This window comes from Ptychodera flava, chromosome 22 (assembly GCF_041260155.1).
Source record: "Ptychodera flava strain L36383 chromosome 22, AS_Pfla_20210202, whole genome shotgun sequence".
In the NCBI taxonomy this organism is placed as follows: domain Eukaryota; kingdom Metazoa; phylum Hemichordata; class Enteropneusta; family Ptychoderidae; genus Ptychodera; species Ptychodera flava.
The window spans coordinates 6057719-6077030 of NC_091949.1; the positions used below are offsets into that span (position 1 = coordinate 6057719).

The 19312-nt window shown below is 37.6% G+C and overlaps 1 protein-coding gene across 2 annotated transcripts in view; it reads right to left on the reverse strand.

Moving 5' to 3' along the window:
- Window positions 1–19312, reverse strand: part of LOC139122535 (bifunctional 3'-5' exonuclease/ATP-dependent helicase WRN-like) — a 52017-nt gene that overhangs the window by 25838 nt on the left and 6867 nt on the right. For both annotated transcript variants that reach the window (XM_070688011.1, XM_070688012.1), the window contains exons 6-8: window positions 3381–3557; window positions 2775–2849; window positions 2470–2552 (exon numbers count right to left, since the gene is read on the reverse strand). In XM_070688011.1, the coding sequence (XP_070544112.1) occupies window positions 2470–2552; window positions 2775–2849; window positions 3381–3557 (335 nt within the window). The remainder of the gene's footprint in view (window positions 1–2469; window positions 2553–2774; window positions 2850–3380; window positions 3558–19312) is intronic.

Genomic DNA, 19312 nt, shown 5'->3' on the forward strand with positions numbered 1-19312 from the left:
ATTTCTTTGATTCAAGAAAATGTAATATATCACATGTACAATACAGACCCCATCGCTGCATCCCTAGTGGTATAGGGCTTAATTGAGAAACTTAAAGAAATTTCTACATCGGCTGCAAAAAAGTTTCAAACTTTCACATTGACACTTGTAAAATAGGCAATTTTGGACAACATTGCGGCTTCAATTCTACAAATCTTGTAAAGATGTTTTTGGATAAATATTGATTTTTGCTCATTAATATTTGAATGTGATAACAATAAGAATGGCTCATATTCTTTTGATTTATAATTCCTTGTTTCAAAGAGTGTACACAAACTTTGTATGTTACCTGAGACTCTGACTACATTAAAAAAATAGTGACAACATCACTGTTCGCTCCCATATAGTTATCAGAGTGATGACATTGACCCCAAGTGTGCCTTGGCTCATGGAGATAAAGAACAGCTGAATGTTATGATAAAATAGTTAAGTATAGACCTATACAGGCACTGAGAGTGAATATGAAACAGCAATTTGATTAGTTGATTAGTTTCTTTTCCTTTTCTACTCCTGTGATAATCTTTACGACAATCAATCTGCAAGGCAGTTTATGTATTGACAAATATGTTATCTTTTACAAGTAAACAGTAAACTGTTCTTGATTTTTCATTTACAATATTTGACAAAGACTGAAATACATAACATGCAACCAATGTTTACACTTTGCCTATACACCAGATACATGGAGAAATTTCAACATACAATCATCAACTCAGAAACCCTACACGGAAATGTAAACATTGTTTTCTTCCAGAACAGCTGGTGCATCAACATCTGGAACAACTTACGAACTTAACCAATTACACAAGGATGATGAAACAAGAGATAAAATTAAACTGTGGTGAACTTGACCATCCCTTTCAAATCCTTACCTAACTTGACGTCTTAAACTAAAATACACTGCATGGTTAATTGCGCACAAAAATACATCGGGGTGGACTATTTGATAAGGGACGGTGTCTGGAAGATCGATGAGGTACATTACAGTATCTTTTTTAGCCGATCCATTGAACATTCTTTTTTCCCCACTCTCCCATCTTTTTTCGTTTTGTCAAACCTTCTCTAGCTGAATTTTTTATTTATTTGTTTGGAATTTTTTCAAAATCTGCCAGGATTTTTTTACTGCATTTCAACACCAAATACACTTTACCATATCAAATGCTTACTAAATCACCACATTATATACTCTTAGTTCCAGTAGGTATAAGTTGCCCCAAAAATTCAAAATTCCGGATTTCAACTTAATTTCAATATATCTTATTAACAAAAACCCTAAGAACCTGATGCTTACTAAATCACCACATTATATTCTCTTAGTTCCAGTAGGTATAAAATTACCCCAAAAAATCTTAAAAATACAAAATGAAAGATATCCCAGTAAAACTGAAAGTTTTGCAAAGTTGCCCCAAAAATTCAAAATTCCGGATTTCAACTTAATTTCAATATATCTTGTTAACAAAAACCCTAAGAACCTGTTTACTAAATATCAAAGCAATCAGACTGGTAAATTTTGAGAAACAAATTTTTTGACCAAAAATGAGAAAAATTGCCCCCAAAATACAAAATTGCAGATTTCATCCTAATTTTAAATATATCAAATTAACATAAACCCTAGGAACCTGTACACTAGATATCAAAGCTACCAGATCACAAGTTTTAGGAGAAAAATTTTTTGACCATAAAAGACAAAAATTGCCCCAAAATAAAAAAATTGCCAGTTTTTTCAACATACCTTCAATACATTATATTGGGATTAACCTTAGATACCTGTATACCAAATATCAAAGCTATCAAATCAGTAGTTTTTGGATAAAAAATTTTTTTATCAAAAATTATGAAAATTGCCCCAAATTTTACAAATATGACAATATCAATACAATTTGCACAGGCATGACTGAGGTCATTCTGAGGAACATGAATATGAAGTTTCATAGCAATCAGATGAGCGATTTCAGAGAACAAGATTTTTTGACTAAAAACGGAAAAAAATAACTTAAAAATACAAACATGCAAATTTCATCCCAATTTTTGCACACATAATTTAGAATACCTAAAAAAATCTGCATACCAAGTTTCAACCAAATCTGACCAATGCTTACTGACTTTTAGCCATTTGCAGGATTTTTCCTTTTTTTCCCCTCATTTGCATATTTTTGGCACTGACATGTTCATTTGAACAAATTCACATCTCCACCCCTAGGTGCACCTGTACACCAAATACTAAGACAGTAGGTGCTACGGTTTAGGAGTTTTTGATGTGGACGGACATACATACATACATACATACATACATACATACATACATACATACAGACGACATTTTTCCACCTTATACGAATACCTCCCATTTGCATATATACATATGCATATTATATGGGAGCTAAAAAGGACCATTTGATATTGTCATGTATCAATTCATATGACACTTACCCACTCTCTGTTGTAAATCTCGCAGTAAGTCTGTAGCCACAGAGGCAAACTCTGGAGTCAGATACACCACCCTGTAATGCCCACTGTTGACAGATAATAAAACAAGATACATCTTTTGATAATCATGGTAAATGATCTACAGTATCTCCAAAAGATGCCAGTGACCTTGTGTTTGTGTAGGTGTATAGGGAAAGTGTGTGTGTACATGATTTTTTGTTCATGAGTGTACAGGGAGTGTGTGTATATATATATATATATATATACAGTACTGGAACTTTTTTGTGAAATGTAATGTATATACTCACTTCATGATCCCTTGTTTAACTTTCACCATTTCTGATTGTGCCGAGCCGAGATAACAAGCACTGATATTGGACAACCTGTCAAAAGAGGGAAAGTCATCAAGTAAAATGTATATAGTCTTTATTCAGACTGTTAAGTGTTCCGTGATCAGAATGGTTTACAAACTTAAAGTGGAATTACCAGTACTGCATAAACGAATAAAGTAATCTCTGCTTGATGTTTTCAACATCATGAGATGCTATTGTTCACAGCATAAAGGGAGTAAATTCACAAAACAGCCATTCCAATTCATACTCAGTATCATTTGTTGCCATTGATTACTAAATTCAAGGAGTGTTGATCCAAATTTAGGGCGGTGTTCTTTGTGAGTCCAATAAACTGAAGTGTATATATCTGAAACAATTTTAAATTTACCACCCTGTACGATTGTTTCAGCCGTACTCACTAATGAAGTGAGTGTTTTGACTTTTCACAAGTATATGCAACCTCAGCGGTTTGGGTAAAATGCCGCAACAAGAAAATGCAACACTAGCTGAGTGTATATTTAACTGTTTGTCTATAGAAATAGTTCTCTATATGAATATCCGTTATGGTTATTAAGTACTTACTCCAATGCCAGCACCTGATCCTCCATCAAGGATATCAGTGGTGAAATCACCAGTGTGGTTCCCCCTGTGAACACAGATGGAAACTGATAACATAGACTTTTACCATAGCCAGTTGCCATTATCACACAGTTGTCCTGCTGCCTGTTCACCACAGATTCAATAATTCTCCACTGCATACTGAAAACAGAAAATGCACAAAAAGACAATGGAAATCATATAATTTGTTAGATATATATGGACTATATGGACCTAGAAGTTGTTTTTCAACTGATAAAAGTACACATCTATTGCTGTTGACAACTTGCCACTAGTAAAGGCCAGTAGCTTTAACTTGCCTTTCTCAACTATTATTTTTAATTTCATCTATAATTTCTTGTTCTTCTCCCAAAGTACATTCTGATGCACAGTATTCGGCTTGTCATCAAAGCCTGCACACATGTATATTGGACTGTTATTATAGACAAGTCAATTCTTGTCTTGACTAAAATGCAAATGTAAACAACAACAGTGAATTTCACATGTATTGATAATTGACATTGTTTTGACAAGCTAAATAGAAGGTGTTCAAAACACACATGGGTGAATAGAACAAGAACAAAAATTATAGTAAAAAACAACATCGAAAGTTACAGCTTATGGCCTTTGAATGTCTTATTTCATTACATCACAGAATGTCAGAATAATCTGTTGTATTATTATTGCATGAGCACTACTGTGTATGGCAAAATGGATATGCTATCAGTTGCTAAAAGTGTGAAAATTGATGTATGGTTGTAAAGTGATTGTAAAAACGCACAAATGTAGCAAGCAGGTAATGTGCGCAAAGCAAAGACAAATGAGACCTTGGGCTTGTAGTTTGAAATTAAGTTTACGCACAGAAGATACACAGAGGGGCTGCGACAAGGTCTAGGAGACTATATGGGCTTGTGTAGGGTTGCTACCATTCTTACAGTCGATATGTAGTTCTGCAAGTGTGCTGACACCTTGCTTCAGTGTTGCTCTTGTATAATTGTAAATGGGCTAGGAGAGGATACATCACTTAAAATGAGGAAATACTTATTTGATGCACACCGATCAAGGAGAGGTCTCTCAGTTTCCTGTGTTCTTTTCACTGTATGTTCAATATGAAGAGATCTAGCTATACCATTAAGTACCAGTGTATGATAGGACTGTGGAATGGCTTGACAGTGATAGAGCAATGCTCTTTTAAAACTCAACTAGTTATCATATTGCCAAGATGTCCCTTTTCCTGCCAGACAGTATCACTTCCTCATCATCCAAGTCAGTAAAAAGCGGTATTGAGACAAAACATGACGTATTTTCACCCACTTGGCTATGTCTGTTATAGCATCTTTAGTCCAAAAAAATTAAGTTTTCAGTATTTATGTTTTCAACAGGTTTCAAATGTACAGTATTATGTTAAAATACACCATATGGAATATGTTGTGTTTCACTAATTTTAACCATCTTGACCTGGTGGTGAAATATGGACTTGGCAGGAAAAGGGTTAATTAAACAATAATGTCATCGCTTAGTGGTCCAGATTAGAAATGTCATTCACTCCCTTCACCACCATGGTTTGACCCAAACCAATAGTTATCAACAGTAACTGTGGACCTGTTAATAAGAAATTGGGGTGAACAGGGTATGTTTAGATCAGAAATGTTATTCACTCCTTTCATCACCATATTTTAGTAACCCCCCCCTTCTGTCTTCCCCATGTCAAAGTTAGACCACTGCTATCAGATATGGGGTTGGAAAGCTACAAATTATTCACTTAACATTTTTAGAATTTCAAAGGAGTCTGTAAAACTCTAACAAATGATGTCATTCATACAAGAAGCATGGAAACACATCAAAACTGTATGAGATATTTAGGAAAATAATAAGGCAGTACAATCAGTTTCAAATTTTCACACAAATCTTTATTGAAAAGCTAACATTTCAGCTACTCATGAGTTGCCTTCATCAGAGCAATAAGGTTTCTATCAGTGCAACTCTTTTGATACAAGTCAAGGTTTTGTGAAAAAGCAATTCTCGAGTCCAATCAAACATGCAGATTGCATATATATGTACGTATATTATGCATATGTACATATATGATGATAAGTTATTGATCAAATTAGCTCCCTTTGCTATGTATGACACTATGGGAACTGCAAATTCCAACAAAAGCACATGAAAAAATATGTTCTTTTAATATTTCAGTATATTTTAATTCATGAGAGTGACAAGACACCTTGAAATTAAAATCTTAAAATTTTGCTCCTACTCTGCTTGTGAAAACATAAAACCACTCTATTTTCAAATCACAAGAGAATAAATAGTAACTGTAATTATTTTAAATAGATTAACAAATAAGCTAAAAAGTGATGGGTACTTGAACTGAAAAACACTTAGACCATTCAACATAAGGCGTTTACATATTGCGGAAAAAGTGAATTGTGCATTTTTGAAACAGAGATAATGGAAACTTCATTTGCTCTTCAATACTAGGCCTATATGTCAGTTGTAGTACAGAAAGAATGGCAAAATTATAAATGTTATCTTTCATAAACTATTGTCCCTGAAGTGAATTCTGCCCAAAAGTAAAATGCAAGAATTTCTAAAAGTGTGAAAATACAAGAACATATATTAAATTAAACAATAAATATTAAACTGTAAATGGCCATGAAACAGAATACATAAAATTTGCTTTTAGGATGAGTTGAAGATCAGAACTAAATAAATATCGTGTGTACCAGAATACGTTACATTTTTTTAAGTCATCACTGGTGAAGTTACAAATAAATTATCATGTTCAAAGACAGTTTGCAAGAAATATGTGTGACATAAAGCATTTCTTGTCAGTACAAGTTCTTCGAAAATAAATTAAAGCACAATAACACTGAAGATGACATCTTTGTCTCAGTACACAAGGACAGACCAAGCTATACACTCCTGTGGGCAGTCATTGGTAATCGAGTTGGATGAGAGGTTCTGCAAACGGTTTCTTGGTTCATTGGTTCATTGTTTTCACTAGTTATCAGGCTGCATGTGTGAATTCAGTGATATTCTACACTTGTAGAACAGAAACTCCACAGAGCTAAGCAAAACCTAATCGTGGTCCTGGATCTCATACTTTCAGATTTTCCCCTCTGTGACAATGTCCTAGAATAGTCCACATACATGTAGGAAATGACTTGCACAAGACCACAGTTCTCTGTTGTCAACAGTTATGCCATTTATGTTAGCAGTTCAACATTTAGTAGGGTCCAGAGGGATATGGTAAAACTGCCTGAGCGCCAATTCACAAACAGCTACATTGAATGGGTGAGCATATCATACATGTACATACATGTACATCTATATTCCTTTTTTACATGCCAGAATGTGCATAATCAGATGTAATAATCCACTGCCGTTCCCAAGGTTCTCAGTACAGTGTAAAGTTTATTTATTCCCACTGCTTTTTTGCGGAACCATGTCCCTTTGTTGACCATAGACGCCACATGTTCCAGCATGAGGTAAAATGGGGCATCCTTGTGATTCATGTCCGATGGTCTCCGTGCAGAATACGCTTTGTATACATGCACAGGACAAGTCGCTAGATTTGAAGGTGTGGCATATGCTTTCACGCAAACGTTTCCAACACAATTTCCTATTTTAGTCGGTTGCCCTTCATAAATGAGGTATTCCCCTTTCTCATCAGATGCAAGAATTATGTCTCCCCACATCAATTTCTTGTGTTCCATGCATCCCCTTAGGCCAAACAACTTTGTGTTGTTCAGAAAGACAGTGTTCAGTATGGCAGTTGGTGAGTGTATGCCGAGTTGACCAGCTCTTACCAAAGTTGCCACATGATCGGATGAGAACACCTTCACCTTCTTGAGGGCGTTCCCCTTTCCTGACTCTTTGAGCTGTTTGCGTTTGGCTGCGAGGGCTCTTCGGCTGTTCATGAATCTCTCATCCTCATTTACACTTATCCCATAGTTTGTAGTGCGCAAGTATCTGGCTATTGATTTGTGGTAGCTGGTGATGGAATCCGGTTCATATTCACTCCCGTCTCTTTTCTTCACGGTGGTATAAAACATGGCAAGGATGGGGTCAAGCTCACATGGAGGTATGTCCTGGATGGGACGAAATTCACGAAACTGTGTTTGAAGCCAGTTTATGAAGAACGCACATTCTCTCCTCGTTTTCTTCATGGTGTGTTCATTTTCCTGTGAACTCGAGAGGGCGCTGCCTTTCACCGCTGATATGGTCTCAGTTCCAGCGGATGGTCTGGCCATTTCCACAGCATGTACACGACTTGTCTGACTCTCACTACTCTTAGTGCCTTGGTTCCTGTTCATTCACAAGGTAAAAATGTCATATTACGACAATAATATCCATGGTTGAAATATATTTTTATCATAGTGCATTTACTTTTTCCTTGTATATATCATTGCACTGCTTAACTTACAGAAGCATTGTGACACCTGGTGATTGCTACTTTCAATCAGATACCAGTGATTTACACATAACCTGAACATCAAACAGTAAGATTTTTACTTGTCATGCATACCTAGAACCCATCCTAGAGTCTCCCTATAAAATGTCAAATACTGGACATTTTGACATGCTCTAGTGCATATGTACAAAAAAAACTGGCTGTATTGTTACACATAACAAAATCACTGAAACAAAAATTGTCTACAGTTAGTCTCTGCGGCCGTAACATTGATGTACAATAACATTCCTGTAAATAAATATTCCAGTTTTCCAGGAAACTTAGGTTGACATTGAAGTACAGATTAAAAACCACATGGGAAAGACAATGCCAAAAACACATCATTAATGATGCTGAATATCTGCAGAATTACGATATATCAGGGAGTTGGTCATGTCAACCTATAGTATATTCAGCTATGACTCATTCCACAGTAATGTGCACCAAAAGTCTGACATAGATCCTAGAAATTAAAATGTCAAATTTGATACTGAGAGTAGTTTGGTTAAAAAGAAATGTATGTCTACAATACAAAAGAAAATACCGCAATTATACGGTGTCGCTCAAATTTGATCAGAATTGGCAGGGCTCCCCCTAAGTCACCAAAATGATTAGCCAACTGATTAGCCAAATCAAAAATCTTGTAGCCACTTTGAGCAACTTTTAGCCAGTTTATAATTTCAATTAAGCGTGGCAATTACAGCTTTCTCCGAATTCAGGAGTTCCTCATTTTACAAATCGAGATGTTTTGTATGATGTTCCTGATAGTTTTTACATTCAAGAAATATTTGTTCAGTTTTTATTGAATAATCTGTGTTTTTATGACATTTCCAGGATAGAAATACTTTTTTATTTCAGATGGTAAACTTTTACCACCAGAAATAAAATAAGGTATCAATTGAATTCTAAAAATCTGGTAGCAAAGTGAAGTGTATATTACAACAGGTACAGAACATTTCTGCGGCATTCATTTAGTGTTCACAGTATGATAGCTGTCATAAGCTACAAGCCTCTCATTCGGCAAATTTATGCAGTCTTCCATAACCAAAATGTTTTAGCCACAAGAATAAAAAAAATGGTGCAGGAGAAAGCATTTAGTAGTACAATGGCAGTGTAGATACAATTGGCCGCGGTGTTACTTGTATGTCATAGTTGTGATCAAGCAAGGTGAATAGCATTTTAGAGTATGAGTATTTTTCTTGAGAACAAAGGGTTTGGCCAAACACAACTCTTGTAAAACAAGACACAATGATATAATATATGTTCATTTAAATTACTCACTGCTTGAGAGTATACATTGTTTTAATGATTATGATAACATTTTAACACACATATATTTTCACTTGATATTTTGATATCATAAAGAAATGTCTGGTGATGTTTACTTCTGGTCGAATCTGCAAAAATATTAAAATAATTCAGAATCACATAATTTCTTGTATAAGTTATAGCAGTTTAAAATAGACCGAATTAACAATTTTAATGAATTGTTGCTTTAATGTTTACATGCAAAATTGCAATTCACAAATGTGATGATTTGACAATGGATATGCTTACTGCAATTACTGTTAACAATATCCCTTTGCAATGACTCTTAATAAATTTAATTTAAAACTGACAGTGAAGCTGAATGCCATTTAAATTGGAAGACACCAAAATTACCTTTTACCTATTGGACCACCCTAGGTGGCTCTTTTGAACCATAATTGTACACTTAAGGGGTCTTCAAGCATGACATCACATGATGAGATGACCTAGACTTGACCTTTCAGAAAACCTCAGTTTTTCTCCTCTTCCTTTGTATTATTGCTCCGTTTGTGAAATTTCCCCTATTAAATTATGGTTTTTACCATCACACTGCGTAGTTGCAGGCCAAATTTTGATTCTAGCAAAGTAGGTAAAACTTCTAGATAGACTGAAGGACGAACGGGACTCACGGAGGCAAAACAAAACCACTATATGTACTGCAGACGGAACAGCAACAATGTCTGCTCCACTACCAGGGAATTTGTAACTTTGTAGAAAGGAGAGTAAACTGTTTCAGTACATTGCAACTTTGTAGGAAGGAGAGTAAACTGTTTCAACATCTTACAACTTTTCTATTGTTAGCTGTAGTTTTTTGTTGAGGTGGCACCTGGGCAGGAAAAATCCATTAGCCACTATGTTCGCCAAACTGGAATTTTTGTAGCCATTTTTAACTTTCTTTCGCATTTGGCTAATTGGCGATCGGGTAGCGGGAGCCCTGATTGGTACATACCAAAGATCAACAATAAGTGTTGTTTCTATCTGTTCAGCGCAGAAAATTCTACGTTGATGTTATGACAATGATTTCTGCACAGTACGACCAGAAAAACAACAAGAAATATTTAAACCAGAAAAACAAGAATGACAAAAGTAAATAAGGTCTAAAACTTTAGGTACTGGAGGTCAACTTTAGCAACATGCATAGCAGAAACAGCTAGTCCCTCTTAGTTTGAGCATAGACAGTCTTCTCCCCCCCCCCCTCCTCTATGTCTATGGTTTGAGCAGGTCTGTTAATATGTCACAGTTCATAAACAATGACAGGAAATGACTAATTAGCTGTTTCAGTTACTGCCACCACTCCCACACATAATAGGTACCCTGCATACAAATAGGTTAAAGGTCAAAAATCTCTTACTCAGATGTGTGGGCTGTTTCAGTTACTGCCACCACTCCTGCACATTTGCAGGATTTCCCCCTTTTCTTTCCTCATTTGCATATTTTTGACACTGACATGTTCATTTGAACAACGTCACATCTCAACCCCTGCATCTACCTGTACACCAAATACTGAGATGGTAGCTTTGGCGGTATGGGAGCCTTTGCGTGTGATGGACATACATCTGCACATACATACCCACATACATCCATACAGACGCCACCGACTCACCATATAAGCTCTTTTTGGTATTTATATAAATACCGAATATGAGCTAATGACATTAGAAGATACCTTTATGTGAAATTACATCAGTAGAGTAAAATGTTTGACGCATTGTCTCAACAACAGATAACGTACGCAACGGGGACGGACTTTATATTGATTTCCCACTATTATACTATTCCATTCTGAACAACTTGACTAGATTGGTACAAATATTTTTGTTGTTAAATTCAGGGGTTTCGTTAAAAGCCGGCCAACGGCCATATGGCCGGCTGTAAGGCGATCACGGCCGCCTGTAATTACCTGAAAATCATGTAATTGTTGTGCCGCTTACAGGAATGAATAGCTGGTAACAGATACAGCATATCGGTAAAAGTTTACAATGATCTGTATCCTTCATGCTGAATTACTTGTTTTCAACGCTTTTGCGAGGTTTTCAGTGAAAAGTTTGTGGTCGTTGGTTCGCATTCGTGTATCGTGCGATACTGGTACAGCTATACAGCACGGAACCCATCTGTACAACGTACACAGGGTGGTTGGAGGTTAGGGGTCATTGAGCATGTGCAGTAACGCAACATAATGTCGGCCATACGTAGTTGAAGTTACTCAGTTCGGTCGAAATGGAAACAGTTAGACGGGTTGGTTGATTAAGAAGGGTACAGTCGATGGCAATTTCTCAGATCATTTTGATACTTATGCGGCGTTTTATGAATATCTCTCAGGAAAGGTTTCTTCTGAATGCATCAGCAATCGCCCACAGCTATCCGTGGCCGCGGATTGTGTTAAACAACGGCTTGCTTGTCAATGTAGTCAACGTTCGCGTTCGTTCTTGGATTTTAATGACTGAGAGCCAAACGTTTGACTTGCTTCAACTCTGTGGGCATATAAATATCAAAACAGAATAAATTGAAGGTGTAAACTTTAGCAGACTGTAACGTTGAGTGGTAGGCTGTAGCCACGGTCCGGAGAGACCATGCTGTAGCACAGTTGTTTGTGGTTTCATACACCGTACACGGCAATGCAGGAAGTAGGGAAATTGATACCAGCCACTGTACACATGTATCGCCAAGTTCGAGACGGATTTCGGGCACCAAAAGCCACAATAATTCTTCATCAATAATTCTTCATCAAAACCATATCCAAACATCCTCATGCTTGGACGTTGGTACGGCTTGGCCGCCTGTAATTTTCATTTGGCCCCCTGTTTCAAAACTTAGTGAAACCCCTGTAGATTTAGTACTGTTGAATAATGCACATAAATCACTCTTTATAAATGTTGCTGATATTTAGCATTTTCTTTGTAGAGAGTTTGATAATGGTAGTAACATACATAACAGTGGACGGACTTAATCTGACATCCTTTTTTAAAGATTTGAATGACCGCACATTTCCACTGAGGTGATTTTTAGTTTTGTCCTTTGCTCTAATCAGAATACAGGCAAGTAAGGCCAGGCAGGAAGCACATTTCACTTCTTCTTAACTTCTACTTCTATGTCTGGCCATTGCATTTACTTTCAACCCAAAGTTTTTGGATGACATTTACAACCTCATTTTCTTCGACCATATACATTTAGGGACCTTTTTTTGACCAAGCCACAATGAAATTGAATGCATGTCTCAAATGTATTTATTTTGCTTCAATTTGACCAGTAATGTGACGTCTTGTGGTAAGTATAACACTTAGTGCACTGACCACATACAATATACATGTGTACATGTAGAAAATGCAAAGCTTCCTATAGAGCTAAACTATGCCAAGTGCTTTCTGTAGGGCAAAACCATGCCAAGTGCTTGCTATAGGGCTAAACCTATGCCAAGTGCTTTCTGTAGGGCTAAACTATGCCAAGTGCTTTCTGTAGGGCTAAACTATGCCAAGTGCTTTCTGTAGGGCTAAACTATGCCAAGTGCTTTCTGTGGGGCTAAACCATGCCAAGTGCTTGCTATAGGGCTAAACCATGCCAAGTGCTTTCTGTAGGGCTAAACCATGCCAAGGGCTTTCTGTAGGGCTAAACCATGCCAAGTGCTCTTTCTGTAGGGCTAAACCATGCCAAGTGCTTTCTGTAGGGCTAAACCATGCCAAGTGCTTGCTATAGGGCTAAACCATGCCAAGTGCTTTCTGTAGGGCTAAACCATGCCAAGTGCTTTCTGTAGGGCTAAACCATGCCCAGTGCTTTCTGTAGGGCTAAACCATGCCAAGTGCTTTCTGTAGGGCTAAACCATGCCAAGTGCTTTCTGTAGGGCTAAACCATGCCAAGTGCTTGCTATAGGGCTAGACCATGCCAAGTGCTTTCTGTAGGGCTAAACCATGCCAAGTGCTTTCTGTAGGGCTAAACCATGCAAAGTGCTTGCTATAGGGCTAGACCATGCCAAGTGCTTTCTGTAGGGCTAGACCTTGCCAAGTGCTTTCTGTAGGGCTAAACCATGCAAAGTGCTTGCTATAGGGCTAAACCATGCCAAGTGCTCTCTGTAGGGCTAAACCATGCCAAGTGCTTTCTGTAGGGCTAAACCATGCCAAGTTCTTTCTGTAGGGCTAAACCATGCCAAGTGCTTTCTGTAGGGCTAAACCATGCCAAGTGCGTACTATAGAGCTAAACCATGCCAAGTGCTTGCTATTCGGCTAAACCATGTCAAGTGCTTTCTGTAGGGCTAAACCATGCCAAGTGCTTTCTGTAGGGCTAAACCATGTCAAGTGCTTTCTGTAGGGCTAAACCATGCCAAGTGCTTTCTGTAGGGCTAAACCATGCCAAGTTCTTTCTGTAGGGCTAAACCATGCCAAGTGCTTTCTGTAGGGCTAAACCATGCCAAGTGCGTACTATAGAGCTAAACCATGCCAAGTGCTTGCTATTCGGCTAAACCATGTCAAGTGCTTTCTGTAGGGCTAAACCATGCCAAGTGCTTTCTGTAGGGCTAAACCATGTCAAGTGCTTTCTGTAGGCTAAACCATGCCAAGTGCTTCTGTAGGGCTAAACCATGCCAAGTGCTTTCTGTAGGGCTAAACCATGCCAAGTGCTTGCTATAGGGCTAAACCATGCCAAGTGCTTGCTGTACAGCTAAACCATGCCAAGTGCTTTCTGTAGGGCTAAACCATGCCAAGTGCTTTCTGTAGGGCTAAACCATGCCAAGTGCTTTCTGTAGGGCTGAACCATGCCAAGTGCATTCTGTAGGGCTAAACCATGCCAAGTGCTTTCTGTAGGGCTAAACCATGCCAAGTGCTTTCTGTAGGGCTAAACCATGCCAAGTGCTTTCTGTAGGGCTAAACCATGCCAAGTGCATTCTGTAGGTCCAAACAATGTCAAGTGCTTGCTGTAGCGTCAACTTTGCATAGTGCTTTCCATAGTGCTAAGCCATGCCAAGTGCACCCTGCATGCAATTCTCTTTTTCCTAAATCTAACGTAATAATGGACAGATATTCTTAATTGTTTTGAGCACTTGCTAGTCCTAAGCCTGGATAAATTGGAAGGGAGCCCTAAACTTTCATTTTGCCACACGCATTGCCACAATCTGTAAACTTTATAATTTATTGTGCATCAGACCTATATGCATAAAACAACTCTCAGCAACTATTGGCAATTTTATATTTTCACATCATTATCGTGATTCCTGAAAACCAAATGCTTGAACATTCAATTTTTTTAACAAACTGCTCGAAAAATCATTTCTGTTATTTGAAAGTGATTTATTTGAAATTCTCAACAGGGAAAGAACGGTTAAAAACACTCTGAATTTGAACTACCTTTGTAAGCATTCATAAGCAATTACATCAGTACATCAAGTACATTTTGAACTTTAACTGGTTCTGAAGAGTCACATCATTCAACAGGTCAATCTATAGTCCCCTGACATTATGGATTTAACTACAATAAGACTTTTTTCAGGTATCATTGAAACTTTCATATGAAATTCTTGAAATAGAAAGAACAATATACTATCAACACGTTCATTAATGAACAAGAATCAACTATTTTTCAAGAACATTTTCAACTTTAACTTGAAGTAAACAAGACACTGTCGTCTCTCTCTGTCTATATATAATCAAAGACAATATATCATTTCACTTGGAGACCTACAATGACACAAAGCACACAAGCACTGGTTTATCATCCGTTGCTTTTGCAGTTTAACATTCTTTGGTCGTAGGTTACAAAACTTTGACAGTCCTACTTTGTTGCTGGCATGTTCTTGATTCCATTGTTGATGAACATCTTTAAGTGATTTATGTAATACATGTCTCTGTTGGAATGTTCTCTTACTTACAGTGTTTTTCCCTGATAGCTCTACAGAAATGTCTGGACGGACGTAAAAGTCACTTATGGATTGCTTGATTTCATCTCCGATTCTATCTGACCTTTTTTTTCTTTCCACATCACTGATAGAAGACGCAGTGACCAGTGTCTGGTATCTTATTCCCAGCTGCATGGCCAGATTCTTCCTGACACAATATCTCCTTTTAGCATTTTTAGCTAGAGCAATGATAAAGGCCCTACGACTAGATCCCTTTCTTCCAAGTGATTTGTATGTTGGTTTTAGAGTCTTGCAAATTCCTCGCAGCTGGTTTTCTTCTGCTGATTTTAAGCCTAGTTTTTGAATGGCTGCCTTCATTCTTGGTGAAGCATTCATGCACAGCCCGTGTGCCACTGCGGCGTACTTTGTTGGTGACTTGGGTAGCTGCTTTTTGGCCCTAGAAATAGCTTTTCTTTTTGTATTGACTTTATTATAGCCTGATATTTGACAAATGTTATTTTCCTATGCTACTGCAATTGTAACCATTTTCATTTCTTGTCTCTTCTGTCTTCTTCTTTGGGCATCCTTTTCTTTTATCCTTCTCTTCTTCTGAGAAGACATCATGGCTCTTTGTAATCTTTTTTTTTCCCTCCAATATTCTCTTTGCTCTTCCTTTTTCTTCAGTTCCAATCTTGTGAAGGGAAGTTTCTTTTTCTTATTTGTTTCCTCTTGAACTTGAAACGATGGTAATAATTTTTGTCTTGCTCTATATCGCTGCATTCTAAGCCTTGCAGTCTCTCTTTGTGCAGCTTTTCTTTTTTCATCTGAGTTTTGCCTGTATTTTTTCACTCTTTCTCGGTTCTTCTCCATGCTTGCTCTGTAGCGCTCTTTATCTTTTTTTAATTTTGCTCGGTATCTTCTCATAGCGATGGCACTCTTTGAATTACTTTTACCATATTCACTCTCCATATTTTGTAGTGCTACATCGGGCATCATTTTCTCCTCCATACTGGTAGGTCTAGAAAATCGTGACATACATGTACATCTCAGTCTTAATGCCATTTTGATAAATTTCAATGTGCGAAGTATAGCATTACAACTTCACCGATGCTAACATGTACACCTATTAATGCCTGTTAATCGGTTGTGAAAAGCGCCACCTGTATGCATTTCGCGGCGAAGTGTAAATGAAGTTAGTTTGCTCACAGTATTAGGTAATGAGGGGATTATTGACAATGAATTTTATGGCCAGCATTATGGCAATGCGGATCATGATATATGCTCACCCTCAATCCCTCAACATGATACGGACTGTGGCTGACCCTTACCTCCATGGGTTGACGCATGGAGCTAGAAAAGGACGTCTCTTGGTTAGAGGAGGGACTGTCACAGTGATAAATCAATGCCGGTTTTGGCCATGCAATGCAAGAGTACATTGGCACTTGACAATGTGTACCTAGACGTGTAAAAATCATCCGTGGCTGATACAGTGGTACAACGTATCGGTGTGAGCATGGAGCCAGGCCGTTTCTAGCTCCATTGTGTAAGACTATGACTTTATTTTTGACTGACTGCACCAGCAATGGTCCGCATCAAGCAGTACTACAGGAGCACGGCAAATTTTCATGGACCTTTTCCATTTTTTTTTGAAATCACATTATATAAGCACTTATCGTGAAGGCACACTTCCCAGCCGTAAAACATTAGTAAAAGCTAGGTTTTCATATTAGTGACGTGTGCATGTGTGCAATTTTACTGTTGCAATTCGACCTTGTTCTGCTGTGAATGCTAAAACACTTCTTCGAGGGTCTATGCCCGAGCACAGCATCAATAACTTACAATGTGGTGAAGTAACATAACCGGAAGATTTTATTTTCTGACATTTTGATGCTGCGTAACCTCTGCTTTTAAAAACTTAAACATCTGTCTGGTATCAATGGTCAATAGGCACTGTCTTTTCAACATTTTGACTTCAGCGTCGGTTATGCCATGGCAGATTATTTGCAACACGCGTGGAGTGTTGACAAGCGATGAAGCGAACAAATGTCCTACTGTTCAAAATATCCTTGCCCTGAAAACGACTACTAGGTAGATTATTTCAATTTTTCAAATTTCCATGGGATTACGAGAAAGTGGATGTAATCAATATTTCAGTTAATTTTCTGGAACTGCCAGGCTATGATCACCTGATCCAATCATTACCTGTTTTCCGAACGATCTCTTGATATTATTGTGGTGTGTCATGATCAAAGTTTCACTTTATTACTATGCTGAACTTCTTTCGAGAAACTTAGAAATAAAGATAATTGTTACCATGTGTACATGCCGACACGAGATGCAGATGTTTAGCAGGAGCTGAGATTTAAACCCAGTGGGTCATGAATGCCTTCTGATCTGAATAAAAATTGTGTATCTTCAGAACAACAGTGTTTCACACAAGCGGAGTCGTCTTTGTCTTGAGACTTGACGAACCGGAACTTGACCGGGCAATTCATTTCGCATTTCAGTTTCTTCCAGTGATTGTCATTCTGAGTGTTTTTTTCACAAAGGAACGAACTATAAAACCTCTCGACCAGTATTTGCCATTTGCATAAATCAAAAAAACAGACAGACAAATAGCTACATAGATAGATCATGTGGGTGGATAGATAGATTCTCTGTGGTGACAGCATGGACGTATGGTGACAGCGACTGTGTATGAAGATATCGATAGAGAAGATACATGTAGAGGCACAAAGGGACGAAGAGAAACAGGGAGAAAGGAAGCAATCATTGTATGCCACTTTCCTTCAGTGAAATTAAAATCGACGGAGGCTATGCTACACCAACATGACTAAAATACCAACATTAATGTAGAAATGGAAATTCAAACTTCATTGTCACTGTTTTGGCCATTAAATGATGTGATTTTAAAGTGTCATATATCCCTTTGAAAAAGTTTCAGTGATGATAACAAACCTTGTTTCAGCTGAGTCATTTTGAAGGCATGTCTGCAATAACATAGGATGGGGATTACGATATTGGCGTTGGTTGCCTTTCAACCACAACTCGCAGTGAGGGATATCCTTGTTTCGTGAAAATTGTCTTCCTTCAGTGACAGTCACTCTCACTGTGTTTTTAGCTTAGGGAGTCTTTTCAAAAATAATTTGTACCACCGGTAAATTACAGTTTGTAAGCTATGTTCAAAAAAGGAACGCAGTCCTCGCTTATAGCGTTTATGTGGCTTATGCTGGCATAGACATGTTTATCTAATTTGAATAGAATAGGCTAACAACGTAAAAGAGAGTTCTGTAAAAAGCATGCAAATCACTACCAGAGGAATAATTTTGACACGTTTTCATGCTCCATGAATCCATGAATGTCCATCATATGTTGTTTCAACAAATTTTGCGATGTTCTGATCGCATTATTTAGACAAAACATGATCTAACCTTTCGCCAAAGGCAATTTGGCAAGAGATAAGCAGCATGGACCACGTGATCCACTGTCTGCAGATATGATTCACAATTATAGTGAAGTCACCATCACTAAATAACGCAGTCATTAGCATTCGTCTTACACTTTACACTTTAATGTTGGTACAACAAAGCGTCTTTTAAGTTCTATTGTACCGATGTTGTATTGCAATTGCCAAGTGGCGTCAGAATTCGAAAACACCACGAAATCATAGTTCCTCGTGGAGGGACTGTGATGAAAATAAAATTCAATCACACCTCACAGGAAAAATAGTCGCCGTTTCCACACACTGCCTTGCATGCAAATGCTGTTCGAGTCATTTGATTTTGTTATTATCGATGTGTACGTGACTCACACCTTCTAACCGGCTTAGCATAATTAACTAACCCCGAAATTTTGGGGTTGCATACATGGCGAGTTAGCATCGGCGAAGTTGTAATGGACTAAATTGGCAGTCTACATACTTGTTGAAAAATTCAAGATCAAATTCTTGAGAGATTATGTTGTCAAGGGACAGCATAAAAAAGACAAGTCTCTGGTAAGTAGTATGTAGTATGTTTGCAATGTCCTGTTTCTTCAAGAACACCCCAGGGGCATCCAGATTAATTATCGCTGGTAAGTGTCTTAGTATGTCTGCAACTGCATGGCCACTTATATTAGTATATCCGATTTAAATTTAGAAATATCAAACTAAACTTCATCGTAGATACACAATGTCACAAATCACTGTAAAAAAATAGCCTACAACCCACCACTGAAGAAGTGATTTTTATTATGGCAATTAACACAGATCCTATCCACTGTTTTTGTATCAGTACATTTCAAATGTTAACTATAAGAAAAGACGCAATGTTATAAAGATGAACATTTTAAAAAATC